Source organism: Haliaeetus leucocephalus, unplaced genomic scaffold (genome assembly GCF_000737465.1).
Source record: "Haliaeetus leucocephalus isolate CR32 unplaced genomic scaffold, Haliaeetus_leucocephalus-4.0 Scaffold195, whole genome shotgun sequence".
NCBI lineage: Eukaryota > Metazoa > Chordata > Aves > Accipitriformes > Accipitridae > Haliaeetus > Haliaeetus leucocephalus.
The window spans coordinates 8,826,466-8,839,976 of NW_010972631.1; the positions used below are offsets into that span (position 1 = coordinate 8,826,466).

Consider the following 13,511-nt stretch of genomic DNA (forward strand, 5'->3'; position numbering starts at 1 on the left):
GTTGGACGCCGCGCGAGCCCCGCCCCCGCTCGCCCGCCCGCCCGCCTGAGGGAAAAGCGGCGGGAAACGCGGTTTTAGTCAGGGCGGCGGTTTCGGGCAGGACAGCTCACACCGGCCTTAAAAACAAACCGCATTCCCCCGCACCGCTCTCCGGCGAACGGCGCCTTGGGAGCCAAGCTGTTGATGAAGGTGCCTCCGGGCTCCTCGAAGCGCTCGAGAAATAAGCTACAACTCCCCTCTTCCTCCCCCCTCCGCCCCCCCCCAAACCTGGAGCAAAGGCGTCTTCGGCTTTTCCCTGCAGTGAAGTTTACTGCTGAAAAGACCTATTTCCCCCCCCCCCCCCATGTGTAGTGCAGCCCCGCTAGCCTTTTTTTTTTTTAGTAATAAAAAAAAGTTGCAATAATACACAAAGACTACTTAAAAAATGAAAGCATTTAGGCTGATGCCATAGTGAGGTACAGACCCAGTGTTTGCCCTTCCAAACGAAACGCTGTATAACTTCAAAGTTATCAGGAAATTATTTAAATATCATAATTATTTATTAAATAATAAACTTTATCCCTCTCAGTCCTATACTCCTGATGTTGCCCCTTCTGCACTTGAACAGGCATTATTCACCCTCCCAGGAAGAAAGCAGCAAGAAACTGAGCAACCAAACCCAAGTGCTGAAACAGGACTTCAGAACCCATCTTTTCAGTTTCCCAGTTTACCCCATGAAGGTGCTTTTAACATTCTCTACTCTCTCTCAGTATAAACCTAACCATGCGATAAGTTAACACCTGGGCTCATGGGGTGGAGCTCCACTTAATTAGCTCCAGTTAATGTTCTGAATATGGCAACATTTGCTTTTTGTCACTCCTCAAACTGCTCCAGCTAACCTTGCTCTTCTGTAAAACAGAATTCAAAACACTCTGTCCACAGATACTAAACTGCAGAAAATAACTTTCACTCAGCTGTTCTTGGAGATCAGAGTCTAAAATAGCATTTTGTGTTCACAGCTGAAGAGTTTAAGAAAGCAAATCTCCTCGGTAAATTAACAGCAGCAACGCTCCGTTGAGTTTATTGCTCTACATCTGGCAATGCCTACACACTGAGAGTGATTAAATTTAACTGACTGCCTTATGTGTGACATTTTCCCAATCAGCTTTTTATAACATGGTTAATTGGACGTTAGAGGCCGAAAATAATAGGAAACCCTTTTCTTTATTCTAGCAGTAAGATGCCAGGCCTCTAGATCAGAGAGAATAAAACGGAGGCTCATGCAGAAAAAACATTCTTCTGCCCAAAAGCAGTGAGAAAAAATAACCAGATCTATGCCAAGGTCAAGAACTTATCATGCACGTGCTCAATACAGTAAAAACTATCAAGAAATCCTTACCTTAAAAATACTCATACCAAGCTGTCTGCAGAGACCAAGTAACAGTAAGCTCTATTCCTAAACAGCTTACCACAATCCATGAAAAATCGTGCTTATGTGCAACCTCAAATGGTAAGGATGAAATAGCAATGTAAGATTAATTAGGAACTGTTCTTCCACCTAAAAGTAAGCTGAGGTCTTCAAAACTTTTTTTTTCCCTAGTCTTCATTTATTGTAGTGCTATAAAAATACAAAATTCACTTTTAACTCCTGACTTAAGTATTTCTAGATCTTTTGGCTGAGGTAATAAATCCGAACATTGGTAAATACAAATGTAGCACACGCCACAGGAGTTTTCCACTTTGTGACTAAATGCAATGTTTTCTTTTTTTGTTTTCCTCCCTCTGTTTACTGATCATTTATCTCTTACACTGCAGCTTACCTTGTGAGGAGGACTCAGACGATACTGTACTTTGCTTTGCTGCTCTAAAAAGCAGGGAATAAAAGACCTGGAGCTACTGTAAACTCTGCAGGAGGTCAGTTCAGATGAGCCGAACGTAAGCTGGCCATGGGGGCTATGTGGAGAGTACCACAACCAGCACTGCCCCAGGCAGCAACCATGCTGCTTCTGCCTAAATGCCCCCTCTTCCTCTCTGACCATGTCAAGCAGCTTGGTTATCTAACAACACACCTGGTCAGGGCTGTGCAAATAAGTGGCTTGGAACATAGGGTGTTCTGTAGTTACAAAGTAAGTTTTCCCCCAATGTGAAATCTCTTGGCTCTGCTGCAAAGCCTGGTGATTTCCACAGTAGAACATAAGCTCTTTTTCCAAATCAGTAGCAATTTCTAGATCTATAGGATCAGAAAGTTTAATTTTGATGGAAGATTCAAACAAACCATGGAATTAATTTACATACACTATGTGCAAACAGAAGTTTAGACACTATCTCTAATAATATCACTGAGAGCTTTGTGAAATAACAGTAGCAGCCTACTGCCTTCAGGGAAACAAGAGACTGGCAGCTTTCTAAAGGAATGTTAAGACCTTAATTTTTATCTCTTGTTCTGTAAGCAGCATAATTCTCTTTCAAGCAGCTGTAGGATACCTGCGTGAAAGAGAGGTCACTATCACTACAGGAAGATGAAGCCCTGACTCAAACAGAAAAGGGGTGAGATGGAGCACTTCATAGCTGCCACCGCATCAGATGACATTGAATTACGTATGTAAGAGTCCATATTTCTATCTAGTAAATAGAAGGCAGAAATAGGTGGGAGTAGGGAGAATACGCCATGCAACACATGCACAGTTGTCCAAAACATCCAAGATGGCACGTGTTGTTCATAGAGCAACTGCAAGTGTACCACGCAGTCTGCAACTGCAAATAGGAACTTCATATGCTTCAAGGACATGTTGGGATCATCATGCCACTCACTACTGTCTTACGGCTCATTCCTTTGGGGCTTCGAGGGCTACCAGACCACACAGGGACTGCACTGGGTAATACACATTAGCGAGGAGAAAATGAATTTAACGTTCTCTTAATTCGCCCTGTTCCTTGATAAACTTACATGCAAATATCACATGATTTCCTGCACCATCCGTTTTCCTCAAAGCACAAACCAAATTCAAGCCTCCTTAACTGGATGTGATCTACTATAAAAAAAAAAGAATCATCTGGCTATTTCTGCCAGGATATTTCTGCTTTGCTAATCACAAAAGCATGCTTTATACTGTCAGATTTCCAGAGAGACACAAGACGACAGACATCTTTCAATAGTGACAGAAACATCTAAATACTTATGTACTGAGAGTAGTTTAACTTACTCATTGTGAATCAAGGAAAATTTTGTAGACCTACCTCCCTAAACTGATATTCAAAATTCAGCCACTGGCCAACTACTGTAACACTGTTAAATAAAAGACAGTTGAGATGTCAGAACATAATTTAAATATTTAGAACTTAGTAGCACCATCATAATAAAAAATTATTAATAAAAGTAGACATTGTTATAGTGGGAATGTATTTAAGATATCTTTGTGTCATAAAGACTTGCCTAACACAACTCTGATAAAATACTTTCAAGTGTGTACATTGTCAAACTGTAGATGCTCATTTGAGCATCTTGTAAGCTCTAAAGAAAAAAAAATATTACAAAGACTGTATTATACAACAAATGCAAAATCACTTCATTATGAACTATTATTGCTATATTCATTTCAAATAATACAAAATTATTAATTATATACAAAAAAGCCTCCCCAGAATTTTCGTAATTAGCAGAACATTTCGGTTTCTTTAATTGCTTCCATTAGAGTCATTTGTTCATTTTATTAACACCAGATGCAATAACACAATGCTAAAAATAAACATGCATTATACAACAAATTTATATTTTTCAAAAAATGTTCATTACAATTAGTGAATGCACATGTAACTCTTCCCCCCCCACCTTTAGTGAATTATTGTTTGAAACAGAGAAAAGGGAAGGAAGGAGAAACCAAACTTAATGCTATTCAGCACCAGTAGAAAGTCAATAGACCTTTAACATTCCTGTATATCAAAAACATTTTATCTGTATCACTAAACAGGTAAAGTTTACAATATTATCCCATTTGAAGATGGATTGATTTATATTTACAATACTTTGTAGTCAATAAAACATTTTAACAATATTTAAAAATTGCTTAAATTCATAAAAGTATTGCAGAAATTTATAACATTTACTTATTTTACGTACGTACAAGGAAGTCCATGTAAAACTGTCCACGTTCATCTGAAGAACTGACAGAGTAAGGAGCAATTTTAATACAGTTTGCAAAACCCCAATTATTTGAAGGCAGCTATCATTAAACATTCAAAAATCCTTAGTTGCCATTTGCTTCTGAAAACTAAAGTTCCAGTAATAAAATTGAGTATGTAAACTAACATGTTTTTGAGATCAGTAGAAAATATATTCCCACAGGCATAACATATTTAACAATGATGATAATGATTTTGTAGAAAACTCTTAAGCTGTAGAACAGACAACTCGGTAACGGTCTTTGTGAGACCCACAGATAGAGTAATTTCCAAATATCCAGTATTTTAGCAGCTCTTTGTGTTTCCAGTTAAACTTCCTACAGTGCTAAAATACGACAACTGAACGTGTAAGACCTTATTAGAATTTTAAAATCCAATTTATTTTGGCATCTAAAGCCTCTTTTAAAATGTAGCCACATAACATTGACTTCTGTAGTCTAAGAGTCAATAATAAACAAACCAAAAGTACACACTGTGCTTTAATCTCCAAATAATTAGGTACCCAAAATTAAGAAAAAGTAATAGAAAAGTAAAAAGAACAAAATAAAAAAATATTGCACAGCCACATTACCTAGAAAGTAAAGTTGATGTTAAAAAGCCCTAAGTGTGGATGATATAAATTATCTTCCATATAAAAAGTATAAATATCTCTTAAAATACAGCTGCAGCTATACTTTAATACCACACATTATTTGATTCTTCTGTTAATGAGGTAATAACCAAGTCTCTTACAATGCTTTTCTCTACTGAAAATATTTTAGGGCAGCAACAAGAAAGAATTTTTCTAAAAATATTTCTGAATCAAGAACAGCAATGTGTGCAGCTCTCCCGATGAGAGAATCTGCTGTATTGGGTAATGCATTAATTACATTATAACGAACCAAATTACATTCCTTATTTTGAAGAACTGGCAGAAGCAGATTCTGGATCATTTCAGCATAAATTGGTCCTGTAGAGGAAAAGAAAAGTTGTACTGTGTGAATCACCAGAAACAAATACAGTTCTTTGACCTTGAACTCAAAACAAATATGTTTCAGAGTAAGAGAGGTAATGATATGTGTTATGCTGTTGTTCTGTGAAGACAGAATGTATAGGAAGTTTATTTTCACCAGAAACATTGGAAAAATAATTTTAAGCTATGCATTTTAGTATTTGTACGTTTATAGTCAGACTGTGCTCATCAGTATTGGTTTATGTGATGGCACTACATAAAAGGTATTTATTTGTCAATATACAACGCTAGAATGCAGTTGTGCTGCGATGTCTCAACAGTAAATACAACTACCAACCATCACTGAAAATGGGAAAACTACCTTTTCTTTCAGTGCTAGTATTAAGCCTCAACTAAATACAGCCCACGTGCTCGATGCTGCAGCTGGATGTCCTCAAAAATCAAAGCTATTTGTCCTCCCTCTTCATGGAGTAACACATTAGGGTCTGTGTTCATCCCAGCTAACCTTCAGCAAAGTCTGTAAGCTAGAAATTTATTCAGTCTCATCTCCTTCTGGATGTCATAGAACAGGACAGATCCAGAAAGCAATTCAGCTCCCACATGGATTTTCTCTCTCAATTACTACAAAGTAAGCCCAGAGTGTCTAAAGGCGTCACAGAGGTGCCGCAGCTAAGCGCCCAAAATTAAATGGGATGAATCTGAGACCTGTGAAGTTTAACCCAAGTGATCTGCTTATTTTGCAGGATATTTATTACCTGATTGTTTATCCTTTAAAGCTGTTTTACACATCTCAATGCGAGCGGAGTGATAAGGAACATAACGATCCTGCAGAGATCCTACCAACACAATGTTTTTGAAGTAATGAAGACCTACAGGAAAAGAGAAAAGGTATCTATTATAACCAATCCCTTGGAAATTACTACAGAACAATTAAACATTTTACAGCTGAAATCTGGCACCAATCTATTACAAGATCTTGCACAAAAAGGCAGAAAAATCAATTACAATAGGTAGTGCTACAGAATAATGAGATGTTGGGTACCAGCCTTTCCTCTGTACATATTTTAATACATATGGGCTTGACCCAATTGTGATGTTTCCCATTTAAACAGAGTTTGGTTCAAACCTTTGTCTTGCCTCTTGTGAATAAAGTGGTTGGTTTCTGCCTGACAGAAGGGAGTAAAGCCTCCGCATTGCTTAAAGGAACCTGAAGATGGATGGTGCCTTGTCTTCACTGATGTGTCTGTCAACAGCCCAGCTGCACCAGGATTAATGCCTAGCACCAACGAGTACCCAATATAGCCCACCTAGTGTGTCTGTATTAGGCACCACCTCCCTGTAAAGTTTGGCCAGCTCAAGCACAGGTGCGAGGTCCACCCAACACAACTCCCCAAATATAGTTAAACCTTTATAATTAAACCCAGACTTCCTCTTTCTTGGACAAGCTTTTTAATAGTAAGATGATGCAAAGGTAGGAACCCCCAGTAATGATGGAGTTACAGTCCTTAAGACATTTAATTGTTACATTTTCTTGAAAACGCTTCAGCAGATTTCTGATGGTGCCCACCTGCTTTAGGCCAAATACAATGGAGCATTTTTAGGAAAATAGGTTGCCTTTGCCTTGGAACAGCCCCTTCTGAATATCATAGCCATCTACAGTTAAATACAAAGGCAACTGTTAGGCAAAACCAGAAAATGCTCGAACAGTTTACGTGTATGTAAAGGTAAGCTATACTGAAAAGCAGCCTGAATGGCTCTCTGGCAATCTCCTAGGTGTCAGGTGCTTACATCTTATCACTGGTAGATTTGATCCAACTTTTTGCACCGGTGCTAATGAGTTTTACACTGGTGCTATTAGCCTGACTTTTCATTTCCAGAGAATAATGGTCAGATCCTGTAACTGTTGGGTTTTAATTTATGGAATGTCCTTAGTCCATTCTGAGAATTACAGAAATACTGCAAACAAAGTCATTCTTCAAAGGTGCTTCTGGAATCTGCAGCAAACATTTTCTGTGTCAACCTCCACAAATCAAACTTCTCTTTCATTTGGAGGGGGGGAAGAGAGAGATCCGACTGTGTAGGAAAAAGAAATTATTTGCTATCTGCTTTGCAGAAGCTATACTGCCAGGACAAAGTTCTGGATTTAGTTTCCCTGTTTTGTTCAGACTGAATACATACTAAGTATTAATATATACCTGTTCCTAAAGCCATCAATGGAGCCCAAAGTGAAAAATCTTTCCTTTTTTCAGAGGCTGTTTCCTAGTTTTCAATATTTTGTACACTCCATGTGATGAAGGCTACATCTCCAAATCAAGTCAGTTACAGAAACAATGCTGAACAACTTTAGCATGTGAAAAAGTAAACATACCTTCCCAGATTTCACAGGAAAATTGAAAAACAAAAAAAATTCTGTAAATCTATAAAAACATACAGTGCATCCAAACTAAATCCTGATTCCAGTCCTCTTCAAATAGAAAATCTGTTTGGCTTTTCTTTTTTTTTTTTGCCTGTGCCCACTGAAAAACAACACTGTCTCCAAAGATCAGCTAAATCACTGGAGTATTTTATTTGACATCTGATGAAAAATGACTGCAGCAAGTATTACATGAAGATGCAGATGCCAGTTCCAAAACTTTGTACTGAGTTGAAAAGAATGCATTTGGAATAAATCAAGGACAGGAATTCTCTGCAGGCTAATCTGTAATAGTTTTGTAAATTCCTTGGGACTCTGTCTATCTTGTATTAAGTTTGTTTTGATATGCACTTCCCCTAGAGAAATATCCATTAGCATTCATGTAAAAGGTACAAAGGAAGTGGTCTGCCTAGGTCTTTTAATCAACCTGAAGAAGGAAGAGATATCCTGGGGAATTTTTAGAGGAACATCAGTCTATATCAATCAACATTTAAACAGACTCTCTTCATCCTCATATGCTATATAATAAAAACCCAAACAAACCAAAAACCCAAAAAACAGGCTTAGGACATGACAGTCTAATAAATTAGGCATCCCCTTTTGGTCACAGTGAGTCATTTTTATGCTTTATATTCCGGTTTATAAAATAACGTCTTGGGCTTCCCTTCATTTTAGGCATGATAAATATCAGGAATATTTCATTACAAAAAAGCGTTTGAGGGAACTCTTCAGTTGGTGCAAAGAAGGCATACAGGGTATTTAATAAGCATGAGTTTTATTGTTTAACTATTCTTGGGTAGTTTTTCTCTGGACGGCTCTTTGTGCCTATTTTGAAGAAAAAAGTCCAAGTCTTATGTCTTGAAGTTGTTTATTCTGACATGGTTCATGTGATATACATAGACCACATATGACTATATGGATGGGAAAGAGAGGAGTCAAAATGGTGTATATAAATGTACAGAGCCTAGCAACCCCTTGGATTTCTACAACATGAGATAACTCAAACCTTTTGTCAATGAGAAGGAACTGCATGGTGTTCAACAGCATCCTTTCTGCTCTCCAGACAGGCTACGGGACTACTCACAACACAGGCAGAGAGTGATCTCTAACATGGAAGTGTGCAGTGCTAAACTGTGCTGCCTAAATTAAGTGTACTTGTGGACAAAGAAGCAACTTATCACAGTCTTTCATATAGCAGTGAAAACTGGCCCACCAGTCATCTTTACATGTTGTTCTTTCACTTAGTTCCTAGACTTTAAATAAATTCTGCCTTTAATTAAATTAAAAATTCAGGAATAAATTGTGAACAAGGACACAGCGCAGTTAATTCCTATGATCCACATCTTTGTTTTCCCACACCACACATAATACAAGATCTGTCACGCATACTGTAAGTATTAAAAAAAAATCCCAAGCTTAAAATTAGTCTAAGTAATTAATGAACCATTTTTTCTTGTGCAGCAAGATTTTCAGCTGCTGAATTAAGAAACCAACTCCAAAATCTAATCAGGCAAACATTCCCAGATTGTTGTAGCTAGGCAAAAATGCTGGAATATTAAAACCTAATTCTATCAGAACAAAATACATTTGAACTCATCACATCATCTACTGAATAGATCACTCATTTTTGCAGAGCCCTACAAAAAACACTGATTTTGTCATTAACTAGAAAGTATTGATTAAATTTTTCAACAGGACTTGAGATAGCTTGGAAAAGAACAATCCAAGTGAAAGATCACTGCTGAAATAACAAGCTTTGTCCCATATAACAGAACGTTCTTTCCTGTAGTAACGAACCTTTAATGGGCTTTCCAAATTTTTATAATGATCCTTATCACCTAATGGAACTTCAATCTCAGTAAAAGTGAATTTATGCATACACAGAGAGCACAATTGCTATCATTTAACCATTGTGCCATTCATGTCCATCAGCAAATTCTGAATAACAGCATTAGTCATTATTGAATTAGTGGTATCTATAAATTCATGAACAATTTTTCCAAATAGTATGTCAAGTGGAAAAATGTGTCTGGAACAGCAGGTGTAGAGACCTGGTAACTCATAACTAACTGCAATCACAGAAGAATATTTTTTTATATACATTTAGGCGCCAGAATCAGAGGTTAAGTCTGTCCTCTAGCTATAGCCAACATCCAAGTAGGGAATGTGAGATGGAGCCACTGGTACAATGGGCTGTTGATACTCTCTGAGACTTGTATGACAAAAAGGATGACAAAATTCCATACCACCCCTTTAATTCAAAACAAGGCTTCAATTATTTGCAATGGACAGTATTCACTGTGGATACCACAGAATTCTTGAGCATAATCACATCAAAATCACTTATTAAAGAGTACAACAATCTGATTCCATTAGTAAGCTGCCATTTTCCTTAGGAATATACTACTCACAGAATACTAGAATAGAGTGTTTTTTGTTGGAAGGGACCTTTGGAGATCATCTGATCCTACCCACTTGCTCAAAGCAGGGCCAACTTTAACATTAGATCAGGTAGCTCAGAGTCATACCTGGTTGCTTTCACTTGAAGGCAACGTCTCAGTTTTGTCCAGGTACAATACTCCCAACGCCTTCTACAATTCTGTCCATTTACATACTTGTTTGGAAATAGGGATCTGGAAGCTTTGGCATAAATGCAGTCTAGAAATAAGGACTTCAAAAATTATGCCCTGGAAGGCAGCCACCTCCTGCAGTTGGTCTTCCACACTGCTTTGCGAAGTTAACACATCACATACAGAGCCAAAATTCAAACACTGAGATCCTGAGTCAGCTGAGGTCTCACATTAAGATGCTACAATACAGATGCAAGGAAGCTCAGACTTTCAGCTGCAGTCCCACAAGAAGACCGATTAGGGAGCTAGATTTACATCAGCTCAAGACTTCCATGTCAGCTCAAACTGCACCTTGAAGATTTTACTTTAAAGAACTTGGCTCCAGATGCTATAGAACCTACCAGATTCTTCTAACATTGTTGGAACAGAGCTACCAAGGGCTGGGAAGTCCTTGCTCTTAGCAGAACTGATTAGGTTAGTCTCCATGCCATGCTACCAATAGGGATGCTATTTCAATTCTAGTCTCATCCTCATCATGAGTTATAAACAGGCACCCCCTCACGTCAAGAGCTGAAATGCTTTTTCCCTCCACAAAGCCAAACAGCACCAAGCAAGCTAAGCTGACATCCTGTACATAACACACATCTCAAAGAACAAAATGTCAACCATGCTTATTCACTGCTGATCTGTTGTTAACACAGACATAAACAAAAACCAAAATGAACGCCTTTTCCTCCTTTCAGAGATTAGGAAAATGCACATTTTTAAAGGGGGAGGTAAGGCAAGAAACAAGTACATCAGAATTCCGCTAATCAAGACCTGTGGAAGTACTAAGAGATATGAATCTAAGCCTACCTATGTAAGTACAAAACCATCCTGGAAGAGACTATGCCTGTACATTCACATTTGTGAACTCTGGCATAAGAGTAACAGAACTGCAAAGCAAACCTGTCGGTATTAAGAATCCCTCATCCATCATAATGCCATTTTCAGGAGAGTTTACTTTGGACTAGCTCTAGTCTGATCCTGTGGATGCAACGTGCGTTGGCTGCTAAAGCTCATTCATTGTGTTCTGAAGTAAACAGGGATCATGAAGAGACTTGCTTCTGAATGCATTCCTGAGTGCTAATGTGGGCACGTTCCAGAGCTGAGAAATGGGACTTAAAAAAAAGCTCAGAACTAAAGCTGAGGCAGAAAAGCTTGCAGGCCCAAAATTTGTTGCAGGAAGCACTCCCGCCAGTGAGTGAACAATTCACAACCAGGACAGAAAACAGCATTTTGAGGTTTGTTTTATGGAAGCCCATCTCAGTAAGCCATGCTTCTAACACACATCATTATTCGTTATAGGAGAACGAGTTCTGTTCAAAGTTTCGGAGTCAGTCTACTCGCCAAGTTCTTAATTGCAAATGATCAATCACAATTTATATCAAATTGGGATCTACGTCCAGAGTCTTCAGTTAATGTTGTTTCAGGTGACTGACAAGCTCAAGTTGAAGGACCTGGAAACAAGACAGCGTATAAGGCTGTGGCCCATGATACAGCTTTCTCCATCTCTTCAGTAAGAAGGTAGAAAGAGGAAACTGAGAGCTATGACTTTTAGGCTCCTTCTACAGTTTATGGGGAACAAAGACTGAAACGCATGTCGTGACTCTTAAGACAATGCTATCCAGGTCTTTCAAAAAGCCTGTCGTAGGGGCCTGTCATAAGAAAATACGTCATATTTCTAGAATAGGCAACAATACTCAAATAACAGTGTCTCTAGTCATGCTGAGATATATACACATAAAAACAAGGAATACCAAGTTCTTTAAAGCCAACTGATAAATTAATCTGATTATCTCCATAACACAGGTCCCACAGTCTTACCCAGCATCCATTGCGTAACTTCTCAGAAGCTTGTAACTTCTGTTTAGGATCAAACACTTATTTTTAAAAGACTGCAAAGCTAGATTGAGAGCACTTCAGTTGATGGTGGTCCAGCTGCTCCAGTAATTTTTAACTTCACAGTTCACCTTTGAATACCAGTTCAGCATTACATATTACCTTATCAGCAACAAAATCACTTTGTGATAGTAGATTTTGAACAGAAGGGGAAAAAAAGTCTCAATTTTTTCTAAAATCAGTTTTTGATCAACATTCATATCTTATCCATGGTTCTTCTTTTTGCTCCTTATTCTCTTCTGCATCTTCCAAGTCCTGTAAGTTTTATATTCAAACATCTCAAGAGCTTGATGTCAGTCTTTTCCTGCCTGTATCTTTGTACTGCTTTGCTCTCAACAAAATTTCAGCTGTGACAACCTACAAATATTTTGATGGACAAACGTGCCCAGATTTTTCACAAAACACCATGAGCATCTCTGGCTCCACAATTGCCTGGCTGACAGGCATTTAGAAATACCTGTCAGATGAATCCTCAATAACTTTATAACGCTTAATGGAAACTACCCCCAACAGGCACATTATCCACTGGCAAAACTGGCGCTCAGCCAACAGCTGAAATAAGAATATTCAAACCAGAGAAAACTGTATGAATGATATCATGTGAGTAATCCAACCTGGGTTTTAGCTATCATGCTAAGTACAACTTCTCCTTCCTTTATCAAAATGAGTTTTTGTTTTCCCAGACCATCTTAATGAGGTAATAAAATACTAGTCAGCAAAACCTTTAAAGCAGAATTTTACATTTATAGAATAGATAAGAAAGACACAGAAACAAGTAATCCTAAATGAATGTATATGTACTTGACTCATCACACTGAAATCACTAGCTTCAGTGGCTCAAGAGGAGGCTGATATATGTACATATATGTATCAGTATAGTGGCTGCACTCAGAACTTCTGCTTATTAGTTAGGAAGGAAAGTCTCAAAGTAATGGTCCACCTCTGCAATAAAAATGGTTTACTGTTTATTTTACTTGAAGAATACAGGACTAAAGCCAAAGTAACTCTTAAATAAACTTAAACAAGAGCTTGTTGGAAACAATTATTTTTTTTTTAGGTTTCCTATTCACATTTATATACAGTGGCCTTTAAAAGTCAGTAAGTATTAACAAAGCTTACCTGCTTTTTTACTAAGTTTGTATAAGAATGTTTGTCGTGGATCCGAATGGTCTCGACATGTCAATTGCAATAAAGAACCAGACTTCTTCCATTTCTGCATAAACCACAGTCCTGCATTGTTAGGTACAACATGAGTATAGATCCACAATAACATATGAAAACTAATTAACATAAGTAAAATATGTAAAGTCCATAAATTCAGCCTCTCAGATGTTAATTTTATTTTTTATGTCAGCATTGTCATGTCCAGAAAAAATTTAAATTTTTGCTGATTATTATTTCCTGTCTATATATATAATAAAGCATGAAGGCTGTTATTTCCACTTATGTACACACCTGCCTACAAAAAATAACTATA

At 37.8% G+C, this 13,511-nt stretch overlaps 2 protein-coding genes across 6 annotated transcripts in view; both read right to left on the bottom strand.

Annotated features, from left to right (window-relative positions):
• The window catches only part of LOC104830717 (chromosome unknown open reading frame, human C6orf57), a 5,938-nt gene extending 5,804 nt beyond the window's left edge, over positions 1–134 (bottom strand). The window contains exon 1 of the mRNA XM_010565828.1: positions 130–134. Within this exon, the coding sequence (XP_010564130.1) occupies positions 130–134 (5 nt within the window). The remainder of the gene's footprint in view (positions 1–129) is intronic.
• Positions 135–4,516: 4,382 nt separating this feature from the next.
• FAM135A (family with sequence similarity 135, member A) overlaps positions 4,517–13,511 on the bottom strand; it is a 70,335-nt gene continuing 61,340 nt past the window's right edge. For 3 of the 5 annotated variants that reach the window (XM_010565790.1, XM_010565788.1, XM_010565791.1), the window contains 3 exons: positions 13,154–13,264; positions 5,866–5,979; positions 4,517–5,107 (listed from right to left, as the gene is read on the bottom strand). In XM_010565790.1, coding sequence (XP_010564092.1) covers positions 4,902–5,107; positions 5,866–5,979; positions 13,154–13,264 — 431 coding nt within the window. In that variant the 3' untranslated portion in view covers positions 4,517–4,901. The remainder of the gene's footprint in view (positions 5,108–5,865; positions 5,980–13,153; positions 13,265–13,511) is intronic. The other 2 variants (XR_774246.1, XR_774245.1) reach the window with 1 other exon arrangement.